This window comes from Melozone crissalis, unplaced genomic scaffold (assembly GCF_028551555.1).
Source record: "Melozone crissalis strain CALT ecotype California unplaced genomic scaffold, PUWL_Pcris_2 ptg000023l_1, whole genome shotgun sequence".
NCBI lineage: Eukaryota > Metazoa > Chordata > Aves > Passeriformes > Passerellidae > Melozone > Melozone crissalis.
This window is the reverse complement of record NW_026535801.1, coordinates 40125065-40138942: the sequence shown is the minus strand read 5'-3', so window position 1 is coordinate 40138942 and position 13878 is coordinate 40125065. Positions and strand designations below refer to the sequence as shown.

General features: G+C 39.8%; 1 protein-coding gene across 1 annotated transcript in view; it reads left to right on the top strand.

The window, feature by feature from the left end:
• Positions 1-530: 530 nt before the first annotated feature.
• Positions 531-13878, top strand: part of NEB (nebulin) — a 97147-nt gene continuing 83799 nt past the window's right edge. The window contains exons 1-19 of the mRNA XM_054277607.1: positions 531-563; positions 4390-4434; positions 5741-5953; positions 6319-6426; positions 6566-6670; positions 6974-7078; positions 7177-7281; positions 7899-8003; positions 9038-9142; positions 9320-9427; positions 9828-9944; positions 10569-10670; positions 10753-10860; positions 10957-11061; positions 11443-11541; positions 11772-11876; positions 12429-12536; positions 13023-13334; positions 13669-13875. Of these exons, the coding sequence (XP_054133582.1) occupies positions 531-563; positions 4390-4434; positions 5741-5953; positions 6319-6426; positions 6566-6670; positions 6974-7078; positions 7177-7281; positions 7899-8003; positions 9038-9142; positions 9320-9427; positions 9828-9944; positions 10569-10670; positions 10753-10860; positions 10957-11061; positions 11443-11541; positions 11772-11876; positions 12429-12536; positions 13023-13334; positions 13669-13875 (2295 nt within the window). The remainder of the gene's footprint in view (positions 564-4389; positions 4435-5740; positions 5954-6318; positions 6427-6565; positions 6671-6973; positions 7079-7176; positions 7282-7898; positions 8004-9037; positions 9143-9319; positions 9428-9827; positions 9945-10568; positions 10671-10752; positions 10861-10956; positions 11062-11442; positions 11542-11771; positions 11877-12428; positions 12537-13022; positions 13335-13668; positions 13876-13878) is intronic.

Here is a 13878-nt window from a genome sequence, read left to right as displayed (position 1 = left end):
GTCACTGAAAAAAATATTTACAATATTTTTCTACATTATGCTCTTTCTTATGAATGAAATTAGTAGAATGTAAATCTCCCACTCAAACAGGAGCTTGAATGATATAATGAAATTGTGTAGAATAGTCACAGAGAGAAGAAAAATGCTTCAAATAATTCTGTTGTAATGAAAATATCGCATCATGTTTCAAGAGATCTCTTCTTTGTCTCTTTTATTTTGTTTATCGCTTTTATTTTACTTTCATTTGATCCAGAGTTGGTGTTATAACTGGAATGAGGTATTTGTCCAGAATTGTAATTTATATCAGTATGTTTGAAACTTAATCCAATGGTTTTCCATAACAGTCCAAGTAATGCCAGATTCCAACTTTATTTAGGGTCTGACTAGTTACTAACCATGACCCCAAGAGTTTTATGAGCTTGACTTGTACCTTCTTATGGTGCTTTCAGTCATGGGCTAATACTGTTTATTCACATTTTCACCTGCTGTGTGACCAGTGAGTGGGGGAGAGACAGAAGCAAACCCTCAGAATGGAGGAAGAAGAATACGAGGAAGTTGTGGAGGTAAGAAGAAAATGTGAGAGCAGAAATGTTTGTTCCTGCCTTGTGACTGAATGCATTAATCACCGTACTGAGATGCTGCTCAGGAGCAGAGGTTGCTGTTTGCTCTCTGAAGATTAGGGATGATTAGAAAATGGTTTCATCACTAAAATAACAACAACAACAACAGTTGCTCTCAGAGGAGCAAAGTCTCCTGGTTCCTGTCATAGTTGCTCAGTTTAAATAAGGACTGGAACCATCCCACACTCACAGTGCAAGGTTTTCTGATTACTCCCTGTGTAATTATAGATGCACTGGGCCAGCTCTCTTCCCTGCTGGCTTGCCCTCTGTCACCCAATCCATGGGTGAAGTTGGCTTTGGAAGCTCCTTTCTAGCCCTGCCTCTGCAGAAATGCAGCACCTTTGTGCCACCACAAACCAATTTAGCCTGAGACGTTGCAGAGATGGAGTCAGGCTTAGGTGACAGGACAAGGGGGAGGATTTTAAACTGACAGAGGGTAGATTTAAATTAGGTATCAGGAAGAAATCCTTCCCTGTGAAGGTGGGCAGGCCCTGGCACAGGGTACCCAGAGAAGCTGTGGCTGCCTCTGAATCCCTGGAAATGTCCAAGGCCAGGCTGGAGCAATCTGGGATAGTGGAAGCTGTCCCTGACCGTGGCAGAGGGTGGAATAGAGGATCTTTAAGGTCCCTTCCAACCCAGGGCATTCTGTGATTCCATTATTCTATCTCCATTAATTTGCCAATAGGTCATTTAAGCTCAGGAAACAATAAAAAATTCCCCAGGAACTGGGCAACCTACAGCTGGGACCACAGGAACGACTCTGTTATTGAAAGAGTACACGAAATTAACAGTGTGCTCTTACTTGTGGCATTGCTACTACTCTGAAATTAACTTGTGTTATGAAATATACAATGTCTTGTAAAAATCACTCCGTGTTTGAGGAAAAGAAGAAGGGTATAAATGTAAACATCCTACAACTCATTGCCACCACACTGTGTTTAGTGGACTATAGATTTCAGGTGGTGTGAGGGCACTGCCAGCTTTATATATTTCAAATGGTGAATGAAGTGAAGCCAATTGATTTGCCCATCTGAGTAGTTAAATGCATTTTGCAAAATAAGTGTCAGCACTCATAAAGTCGATTTTAAAGTCATTTTACAACCTAGCTACAATGACACCAGCCCTTCATTAAATTCCTTATTCCCACGTTACTTGTAATCGCCTTTATGTTTCCTGTGCATTGTGTGCTCTTTGTAACGGATATTTATTTGCTCTCATTGTTTATTTATTCCAGCAGGAGTTATGGTATTTTGGTCTTTTTGTTCACAAAGCCCCATTGCATCCTTTCTTTTTAATTTTCAATGACCACCTTGCTGTAACCACATCCCTTGGGCTGAGGAGACACTGCTTCAGTCACTTCCCTTGGGATACTCGTGGTGAGATGCTAAATAAAACACGAACAACAGCATCTGGTACCATTTTAAGCCTTTCTAGAATTTTCTTAATTCCTGCATCAATCCAAGAATTTAAACATATCAGAAATTCACCTTCTGAAAGAGAAGGTGATTGTTGATTGTTGAATATTGAGTAGCTGAGGCATTGCCAACCATTTTAAAATGCTATTTTTTAACTTTCTGGAATTACGAGATATTACTTGATGTTGTAGCTGTCTTGGGATGTGCAAAAATCCACAGTGAGTGCTACAAACATTTGCTGCCAAGTTACTTGAGGTTTTTTGGAAGGTTTTGGAGAAAGTTTGTGGAAGGTTTCACAGGGGGTCTTGTGGAACATTTTGTGGAAAGCTTGTGGAAGATCTTGCAGAGGATTTTGTAGAAAGTTTGTGGAAGGATTTTTTGTGGAAGATTTTGTAGGAAGTTTGTGAAAGGTTTTGTAGAAAGGTTGTGAAAGGTTTTGTAGAATGTTTGAGGAATGTTTTGTGGGAGGTTTGTGGCAGGTGTTGTCAAACGTGGGTCCAACATGGAAATCACCTCAGAACAGCCCAATATGTCACCTCTTGGGAAGTACGGCTGTCCCTTGAACTAACTTTGAGGAAAAGCTCTCAAAAGGGGGCTTAAATTTTAATGACAATTTTTTTAGGTTCAAAGGGATTTCCGTTCCCGCAGCTGTGGCGAGCGACCCCGCGCAATTACTGCTTGGAGGAGACTTTCCAGCATAAACCCTGCATTTTTCCATTTTCTCTCAGTGTAGTTGAAGCACACCCCGCAGACAGCGGGTGTTGTTCCTTCAGCAATGTTTTTAAAAGCTTTTTTCCGTCATTTCTGAGCGGGGCAGGTGCGGGAGGCGCAGGCCCCGGCGGTTCCCTCAGCGCGGCCGCCATTTGTGAGGGACGGCGCCACCGTGCGGCCGCGGCCGGGAAGTGGCGGCCGGGAAATAAATTTTTTTAAACTTTTTCAACAAAAACCTCCTCTGGCACAAACTGGCGCTGTTTCCCATTGTCCTGCCGATTATTCCCTGGCAGCAAAGCCCGATCTGGCTGCACCTCCTGTCAGGAGTTGTGCAGAGCCAGAGGGGTCCCTCTGAGCCTCCTTTTCGCCGGGCTGAGCCCATTCCCAACTCCCTCAGGTGTTCCTGGGGCTCCAGATCCTTTCCCAGTTCTTTTGAATCCTTTCCTGGGCTGGAAAAGATGCTCCACTGGATGTGGTGCTCCCAAACAAGGTAGAACTGGTGGAAAATACAAAGGTCAAGGGCTGCAGTGACCATGGGACGATGGAGCTGAAGATACAGGGAGCAGTGAGCAAAATAAATGGAATTATCCCAGAGTTTGGAAGAGCAGAACTGGGGCTGCTCGGGGAAAATCCCATGGGAAACAGCAAAGGCAGCCAGGGTGGTTGGGTGATCCTCCAGCATGATTTTCCCTGAGCACACAGCTCAGCCCAAAGTGCAGAAATCAAACAGCAGGAGAGTGGAGTGGAGGAACACAGAGCTCCTGACTGAGGAAAACGACACAAAAAAATAGATATACTGAAGGTGGAAGCAGGAGCAGAAAACTTGGCAGAAACATAAATATTTAAAACATTACAAACTCCATTCCTACATCCATGGGCAATGTTCACCTGGATTTGGTCTTCAAGAAAGGCAACAAGGAAGATCCAGGGACCTACAGGCTGGTCAACCTCACTTTGTTCTTTGGGAAGGCTGTGGATCAAATCCCTTCAGAAGCTATTTTTAAACACATGAAGGTCATGTGTAGAAGTTATCAAGAGCAATCTATGGCTGATGAACCTCATTAATTTTTATAATGAGTCCACAGCTGCTGGACAAGGGGAGACCGGAGGAGGTTGTGTACCTGGTCTGCTTTAGGGACACCTCCCGTTGTGGTTTTATCCCCAAATTTATGAAATTATAAATTATGAGGGGATAATGGGAAGTAAAACGGGTGGAAAATCAGCAGGCTCAGAGTTGTGATCAGCAACAAAGTTTAACTGGCAGCCAGAAATTATTTGTGTCCTTGTAGGAGCAGCCCTGAGGACAACAGTCATGAGTGTCACCAAATAAAAACCAGGAAAATCCTGGGGTTTAAATGCTGATTCTTTTAATGTGGTCATCAATGTCTTCCCTCTTGTGGGTAAAATTAGATAACAATCTTTCATTGATTATTTGGTTGATTATTAGTTGGGGAATGTATGGAATAAAAATCCAATCATTAATGCAAAATTTGAACAGATATTCAGAGTTACCGAATGACTCCATAAGCAGCTGTGAACTAAAATCCTATTTCTCCAGAAATGTGTTTTAAAACAGCTTCACAGAAGCTACAGTTTGCTGATCTGGCCTAACAATGATGTTTTTTTCTCTTTTTTTTTCAAAGTACTACATTGAGGAGACAGTTATTGAGGAGGGTGAGCCACACGAGGTAAAGGTCCCTGTCATGCTGCATGTGGCACATAAATGCATGTAATTAACATGAAACACTGAATTAGCAGCCTTTTGTATCCTGAGGTTTAATTTTTCACATTAAACACACAAATATCAGTGAACAGGTGCTGCTTAATGCTTTATTTTTGCTTTAAGTCCCTGCTGTGTGATGATCTAAGATCAGTTTACATGTATCAGTTCTGTTCCCTTCACCCTGTGTAATTTCACTGAAAAATTACACTTTTGCAGATTTTTCATCATGTCACTGGTAACAAATATTTGGGTCACCAAGAAGTGATTGCCATAATTTGAAATTCTACCTCTGAAACAGCTATAACCCAACTCTCTACTGTGTTATCATGAATATTCTTTATGGCATGGGCTTCTGCAGAAACAGAAGTTATTAATTCTTGGTGCATTTTCAGCTCTGTCTCATTGATGCAAATAACTCAGAACTCTGACCTTCATTAATTCCTTTATAAAAGCAATTTTTTATAAAGCTAATTGATACAAAATAAAACGTGACACTTATTTGGGTGGTTTTGGAGAACCTTTTTTAGTTATGGTAATTATTTTTAGATGCTTTTCATTAGAATCTTAGTATTAAAATTACTGCTTGCAGCATGACTATGCTGATAAGAAAGTGTATAAAACATTTAAAGTGATTGGAAATTCAATTATGTAGAGCAGAGGCAGCTGGAGCCCCACTCTCCCAGACCCTCTGGAGAATAATTCCATGAGTTTGATGCAGGAACCAGCCAGGGAGTTCATTCCTTGTGGGTTTTTTTTAGGGTGGGTGATATATGGAGAGCACAGTGGTAATCCCAGTAGGAAAAGTGGAGGATTTTCCATCCCTGATTTTCTGTCTCCTTGTGGATCTGAATGAGAGCAGAGCACCCTTTCACCATCTCAGGGGGGTGAAAAACACTCATCCTAGTGAACTTTTGCAGCTATAAAACAAGTGTTATTAAATTTTTTAAATCTCCAGGTGGTCACTGAGACCATCAGCACAGACTACTCAGGCCTTGAGACCACATACTCAGCTGAGCACACCCAGCTCAGGGCAGTGAAAACTCTTATCCTAATGAACTTTTACAGCTATAAAACAAGTGATTATTTAATTCTTTAAATCTCCAGGTGGTGGTGACTGAGACCATCAGCACAGATGATACTCAGGCCTTGAGGCCGCCACAACCACCACCTACACAGCAGAGCACACCCAGCTCAGGGCAGTGAAAAACACTCAAGGTAACAAACTTTTACAGCTATAAAACAAGTGATATTTGAATTTTTTGGATCTCCAGGTGGTCACAGAGATCACTGAGACCATCAGCACAGAGTACTCAGTCCCTGAGACCACCACAACCACCACGTACACAGCTGAGCACACCCAGCCCTCTGTGGAGGATGCAGCTCCTCCCATCAGGAAGAAAACAATCCGGACAAAAGTGGACCCATCCAAGTTTCTGACACCTTACCTGGAACACAGCAATAAAATGAAGGACTTATTCAGTGAGGTAGGTTGTCCCATGTCTCTTATTTCTTGAGAAACACCAGCTTTAAAAATGTTTTACAGGGGTTGTTTGATAGTTATATTGCAAATATCTGGGTTTATCAATACTAAGCTCATGGGGAGAATATAGTAAATTAGATGTGATCCAAGTTAGAGACAGATTTTTTTCCTGTTGTGTCAGATGGAATAAACTCAGTTGGCTAAAATAAGCCGAAGTGCAAATGTAGTTGAATAACTTTACTTTATATTATTGAATAATCTGTCCCAAATTCCTGTCCTAACCAGATAAATATGGCAGTAATTGCTAATACAGTTCTGCCAGAGCTTAGGGATATGTCTTAATTATTTTTTATCATTATTTTCTTCCAGAACAAGTACAAGGAAAAATTCAGAAAAGAAAAAGGAAAGCCATATGCTTCCACAGTCGATACCCCAGAAATCCGGAGGATCAAGAAAGTGCAGGACCAGCTCAGTGAGGTGGGTGACAACTGCATTTCTAGGTTCATCCAGGTTCTGGGTGTTTATATGAAGGGTGAAAATGTAATTATTCTGGGTTCTTTTAAAAAAAATCAGAGTCAGTTTTGCTGTGGAATCAGTGAGTTTTGTTGTGCTCCAGGTTAAATACCGCATGGCTGGGGGAGTTGCCAGAACCATTTGCCACGTGGATGAAAAGGCCATGGATATAGAACACGCAAAGAAAGTGTCACAGCAAGTGAGCAAGGTGAGTGACTGCTGACTTTCCAACACTGCTGGATCCTGAGGTTACTGACAAGAACAAAGTTTTGAGCTCAGGGTGACAACGCAACACTTATGCAACAGTTTAGAAGCACAGGAGGGATAGCAGAGAAGTTGGTAAGGCAAATATAAATATAATGTTAAATATTTCCAGTTGCTCTCTTCAGATGTTAGTGCTCTGAGACTTTGATTTTGAAAAAAACCCCAAACTTTAAAGCAGGCAGTTTATCCAGTAATAAATATTCAGAATTAATGATAGAGTGACCAACTTGCTGATCTTTCCTTCCAGGTATTATATAAACAGAACTGGGAGGAGAATAAGGACAAGTACCTGCTTCCCCCTGATGCTCCAGAGCTTGTGAACGCAATAAAAAACACAGCAATGTTCAGCAAGGTAGGAAAAGCTAACCACAGATCTAAGCAGCTGAAGTAAAATGAGCTTTCAAAGCCAGAAATTAATTAATAATGAGCATTCTGGCATTTTTCTTGTAGAAACTCTATACTGAAGACTGGGATGCAGACAAAACATTGTTTTATCCCTACAATGACAGTCCAGAGCTCAGAAGGGTGGCACAGGCTCAGAAGACTCTGAGTGATGTGAGTATCAAAGCAGGGATTTGCATGTGGGTACCAAAGGCTGCTGGGTTATGGTGTAACCTGGGACTTGCTATGGACTTTGATTACATATAAAAGCTTCACAGTGGAACAGAAAATAAAAGTGTGTTAAGTGAGCTCTGATAGTAATGATACTTCTTAGAAAAATGTGTACTTGATACTAGAATACAAAGTAGAGCATATTGGAGTATAAATCCACTGGCAATTTGATGCTGGGTAAGGAATGAATGAAATAATTTGTTAAAACAGCAAGAAGACCTTGAGTAATTCCCCAAATGCAGAAACTCTCAGGGTTGTCTCTAAGTCCAGTTCACTCTTGTGGGTGTGCAAATGTGCCTCTAAAACAGTGATAAGAAAAGTCAGGGATTGGTGGGACTGGGATTTGCTGATATTTAGATACACAGAACTCAACAGGGGATGGCAGCTCTCACATGAAGATTTCAGAGAATTTTGCAGAGGTTCAGAAGTTCCCTGGTAACACACAGATTAAAGAATTCCTGCTGCAGGGGCTGTGGGCAGAACTCCTTTTATTAATGTGGTGGTAGCACAGTTCAATGCTGTGATCCTCAAATAAATGTTTGTTTCTTCCATCCTTTCAGATTGTCTACAAAAAGGGGCACGATGAAAGGAAATCAAAATTCACCTCTCTGCCAGACCCCCCTGATGTGGAACAAGCCAAGAAGGTGTCACGGCAGCTGAGTGATGTGAGTAGAACCTCTGCCCAAACCCCACTCCTGCAGAGAGAGAGGCAAAAAGAGACCTAAGGAAAAGGAAAAACACACAGGAAGATCAATTTTTGCTGGAGAAATTGGGACCAAGTCGCATAATCTTGTAATGCAGATGTCAGGTTTTAATTTCATTCAGACTTTATTATTTTTTTTAAATTTATTATATGGTATATTGAAAATTATCTACATTTTAAAATTAGAGAATTGCAGTATTTACTCATGGTGGAGAAACCATTAAAAAAATTACACTGAACCTCTTTGTAAGGTAAAATAATTAATTTAGAGAAAATTTCTCTAATCTTCTATTTCCCTAGCTTAAAAGTAAATTGTCATCAAGAAAATTTTATAACATGTAAAAAAAAAAAGATCAATACCGTAATTCTTTGAAATTAATAGAACAATAAGCTTAGTAGGTATCTCCAAAATGATAAAATATAGATTTTTTTAAAGGTTATTTTTGGCATATATGTTCTTCAGCAATGTTAAAAAAGCATTGGAGGAGTTTTATATTTTATGGAAAATAATGCACTTGTGGCTGAAAATGCCCCTGGAGCACTGAGTAAAAACTCAAGCGGGTATTTTGTTGTTAGAAAAACTCTTTAAACTTTTAATACTTGATTTCTATGAGCTTGGATAAATAATGGAAAACACAAATACGAGGTAATTAAAAGGGTTTGCTTATAACCAGTTCCAGCAGGAATCCCAGTAAATTCTGACTTAATGGGCAATATCCTGATATTATGTGACCAGGGAGAAAACAGAACTAAAGGAATACGGTGGAGATGATTTATTTATCCTTTTTAGGTCAGGGGAGGTACTAAGGGAAATAACACTGGAATGATTTGGCCAAATCATATTTAAGGTGTTTTTTACCATACCTGCTAAAGTAGTTATAAGGCAGGCATCAGATATGAAGCAGCTTTAAAAAGACAGCTTTGGAAAATGAATCTGTCAGGTGAAAATGGAGCTGTGTCTTGGAAATTCAATTTTATTGTTTTGTTTCCTTATAGGTTATTTACCATGAGGACTATAAAAACAAAATCAAAGGCAAGTGGAGTCAAACTCCGTGCTATGACGTGGCCGTTGCAAAAATGAATGCAGAAAATCTAAGTATGGTGAGTGAATCCTGCAGAAAATCTTCAACAGCTTTATCCCTGTTTATGATCATTTGGAAAATACTGAGGCTCCATTTGTGGCATTGCTTATTTCCTAAATAATCCCTGTTGTAGGTGTCTAATTTACAATTAAATGTAATTAATGTGTTGGTTTCTGTCTGTCTCTGTTCCTAACAGAGGAAATACCAAGAAGACTTTGAAAACATGAAAGACCAAATCTACTTCATGCAGACTGAAACTCCAGAATACGAAGCCAACAAACGAGCTTCAGAAAACGTCAGCAAGGTGAGGGAGCTGAGTGCCACCTGCTCAGCCTGGGAACAGTTCTGAACTCACACAAGTTTGTGCTGACATGTTTTGGCAAGACCTCTCATGGTCCTTGGCCACCATAAGTGAAATAACAGGGGCATTTTTCATGGAAAGTTGAAGATTATATCATAGAATGGATTCATATCACAGGATGGTTTGGGTGGGAAGGGACCTTAAAGACCATCCAGAGCCACCCCTGGCATGGGCAGGGACAACTCCCACTGTCCCAGGCTGCTCCAAGTCCCATCCAACCTGGCCTGGGACAGTTCCAGGGATGGGGCAGCCACAGCTGCTCTGGGCTATCACACAGGTTGGTGAGCATTTGGCTTTCAATACTGAGTTTTAAAACCTCATTTTTTATTTTTATTCTTTCAAGTTCAAATACAGAGCAGACTATGAAAAGAAGAAAGCCGTTGCAGATTATAATGTGCTCCCTGCTACAGAGAACCCATTGCTGAAGCAATTAAAAACTGCAGCAAATATTCTGAGTGATGTGAGTATTATCAATGTGCAGCTACATCATTTTTAGTCATGTACCAGAAACCACATTCACCATTTCTTCACAAGGCTTCTCCTTTGTAGTATTTTTAGTTTTGTAGACCCATATTTGTATAGAATAGATAATTCAGGTAAAGAATGAATTCTCCACAGATGGGTGTAGCAACAGCAGTGGCACATGGATGGCTAATTAGTGGATAGTTCATTTAGATCCTTGTGGATAATGAATCACAAGAGGACAGTTCTTTCCTTACTGTTTTAATGAATTTCAACTAATAATGGTAATATAAGTGGTGCTTTTATATACTATTTTTATATTATATTTTGGTTATTCACTGTAATGGTCTTCTCAATTACTCTTTTATTTGTATGAGAAGAGACTGAACATTTCTCAGTGTCAGAAGTCCAAAAACCATTAGCCAGACCTTTCTGTCTTCCCTTACAAACCTAAAAAAGTTATTTTTAAAAACCATTGGGAAAACAGTGCCATCTGTTTCTCAGTCCTGTGAGAAAGCTTTTCTTTGGAACCGTTTCTCTGTTTTACTCTTGTCATTTTTAACATGGTGGGGGTGACTTGCAGTGAAATCTTCTGTGTGACCTGGTATTATTTGATTTGCAGAAATTATACAAAGAAGCCTATGAACAGTCCAGAGGAAACAAGATGAATTACTGTGAGACACCCAAGTTCCAGACTGATGCTGCTCTGAAGAACTTTAGTGATGTAGGTATTCCACTTGGGGCTTATCCTTCAGTACTGGCCCTCTTGGTTCCTTTTGCCTCTCAACTCATGCTTATTTTGGCAGGTTAAATATAAAGATGCATATCAGAAGAATATTTTGGGGCACTACTTGGGCAGCTTTGAGGACCCACATCAAATCCACTGCATGAAGGTTGAAGCTATGAAAAGTGATGTAAGTGTGGCAATCGTTCTGTTTCCCCCGTCACTCTGGCAAAGTTCAGACAAAGCTCACTTGTGGTTCCTTACTGAATGTTGTTCTTGTTCCTAGAAAAATTACAAAGCAGATTATGAGGAGGAAAAGACAAAGTGCTACTTCCCTCAGACCATAACTCAAGAGTATGAAGCAATCAAGAAGTTGGAGCAATGTAAAGATGTGAGTACAGGGCAGCAGTTGTTCACCACAGAAAAATTAACTGAGTGATCCCTGGTAGCATCAATGATTCTGAGTTTGGCCTCATTGCCATATGTGATTAAAAAAAAAATAAAAATCTTCATCTCTATTTTAGGGCCTTTTGTGACATCTAGTGATCAAAGCAGATATAGCACAATCCTTTTTATAACAAGTAAACCCATAAAATGAAAGCAGCAGTACCAAAATGAAGAATGAGCCTCAAGCATTCACCTACTTAAATCAATATTTTTTCAAATTAATATTTTAAAAGAACTTAATTTATTAATTATTTTATTTATTTTATCAACACTTGGAAAATAATTCATATGCATTTTCTACAAACATTTTTTTCTCTTCTTTCAGTACACCTACAAAAAGCATCCTGATCAAACCAAATTCACTTCAGTGACTGACTCTCCAGTACAGAAACAAGCAGAGATCAACAGCAAACAGCTGAGTGATGTAAGTGAACTTTGGAAACACTCTGACATTCCCAATTTCTGCCCTGTGCCCACCTTCACTTCATCCTCCAGCTTTAAGAGCACTCCTGAAATAATTGTGTATGTGGCTGTGTGTATTCACATTTTTATTCCAGCAGAACATCACCTGGAAAACAGATTTTTTAAAATAGTTTTTTAATTCAGAGTCTATAAATTAGGCTGCTAAATATCTTCCTTTATTTTTCTTTGCAGATTTTGTATAAATCTAAAGGGGAAGAAATTATTCACAAGTACCACCTCCCTCCTGATGTGCCCCAGTTCATCCAGGCTAGAGTCAATGCCTACAACATCAGTGATGTGAGTACATTTTGAATTGCAACACCATGAAGCTCTCCACTGATGGTATCACTTTTATTGCCTTTGTGATGTTAATTTTTTTGGTGGCATTATCAGCTTTCCAGGAATGAGATAAAAATGGACATCTCCCTTAACAGCCTTAGAATTTTAACAGTCTGGCCAGACTGATAAAAAAATCCAGCCAGGCTGTTTTCTCCAGTTCCTTTAGAGCACAAAGGCTGAGTTTGAAGCTAACAGGAAAAATTTCTAAAGGTTCAGTCAAATGAAAAAGGGTTTTGCATAAGAAAGGCCAAAAATGCCACTGATAGAGTTGTTCTAAATGAAAAGAGTAAGAATGCTTGTGGCATTCATGATTATCTTTGTAGTAGATTTATTTATTTTAATAGAACTGTAGTTTGTGTACAGGTTAACATTTTTTCCTTGAGATTACATGGACAAAACTGGGTAGTTTAATTCTGTAATAAAATCTCCTGTAATAAGAGCATGGACTTAAACTCTTTCTTAGAGCTGCTATTCCTGACACTGCAAACTCTTCTCTTTTTTCCCTCCAAGGCTAACTACAAAGCAGACTGGAAGAAAACCCTTGCCAAAGGCTATGATCTGAAACCAGATGCCATTCCAATTATTGCTGCTAAAGCTTCTCGGAATATTGCAAGTGATGTAAGTAGGATTTACATCCAGTGGAACACACACCCCTCCTGCATTTCATTATTTGTTATTATTTACCTGTGCTGGAGACCTGTACTCTTGCTTTAGCAAGTGACTCTTCATTCCTCTCTTGAACATCCCCAGTTGAATATTGAGATGTTGGATTGTTTGGTGATTGTTCAGTAATTTATTATTATCACAGTCCTAATTAAAAGCTGAATGTCCCTGGGAGTTGCAAGCCTACATCAATGACAATGGTGAGGGAGAGCTTGTAGCTGCAGGTGCAGGTTGAGATTTGTACCAGGTGTCAAGACAAGCTGAAAAATGCAATAATCCTCTTCATTTTTCACCTTAGTAATCCTGTGCTGTTGTAAAAACCATTTAGGAGGTTCCAGAACAAACTGCAGCATTAATACTTTGAAACTCAGTGTTCTAAACACACCCAGAGTGTGTTTTCTCTTTCCCAAGTGGGTAAAGCTGTTTTTCCTTTGTCTCTAGTACAAATACAAGGAATCCTATGAGAAAGACAAAGGCAAACAGGTCGGGTACCAGAGCCTGCAGGATGATCCCAAACTTGTGCACTACATGAACGTGGCCAAAATCCAGTCGGATCGGGAATACAAGAAGGATTATGAAGTCACCAAGACCAAATATCACGCTCCTCTGGATATGTTCAGTGTGACAGCTGCCAAGAAAGCCCAGGAAGTGGTGACAAACACTGGCTACAAGCAGCCAATTCACCATTACACCCTCCTGCCTGATGCTGTGAACCTGGAGCTCTCCAAAAATGTGATGCAGCTTCAGAGTGATGTATGTCATCAAGAGTCAGCTCCATTTTTAATTCTTGTCATGACTGTGTGACATCATTAATGTTTTAAGGCTAAACAATTAGTTTATATAATCCAATATATATTATATTACATTGTATTAACAGTAGGTTGGGATGTAAGTGACTGGTCTGGAGCCATTTATTTTCCAAACATTATCAGAATTATGTGCAGCTATTAAGTTCTAGGAAACTTACCTAGCAAGTAATCACTTTTTTTATATCTCTCCATATTTGGCATATTAGTGCCATATTAGTCTCTGTAGAGACACTAATTTTTCTTGCCTCACTGTGTTTTTCTTGTTTATTTTTGAAAAGAATCTGTACAAATCTGACTTCAATAACTGGCTGAGAGGAGTTGGCTGGGTCCCAATTCAGTCACTGGATGTAGAAAAGGCCAAGAAAGCCACGGAGATTCTCAGTGAGAAGAAATACCGCCAGCATCCCGACCAGCTCAAGTTCTCCATCCCCATGGATGCCATGGAACAAGTGCTGGCAAAGCAAAATGCCAAGACCATGAACAAGGTG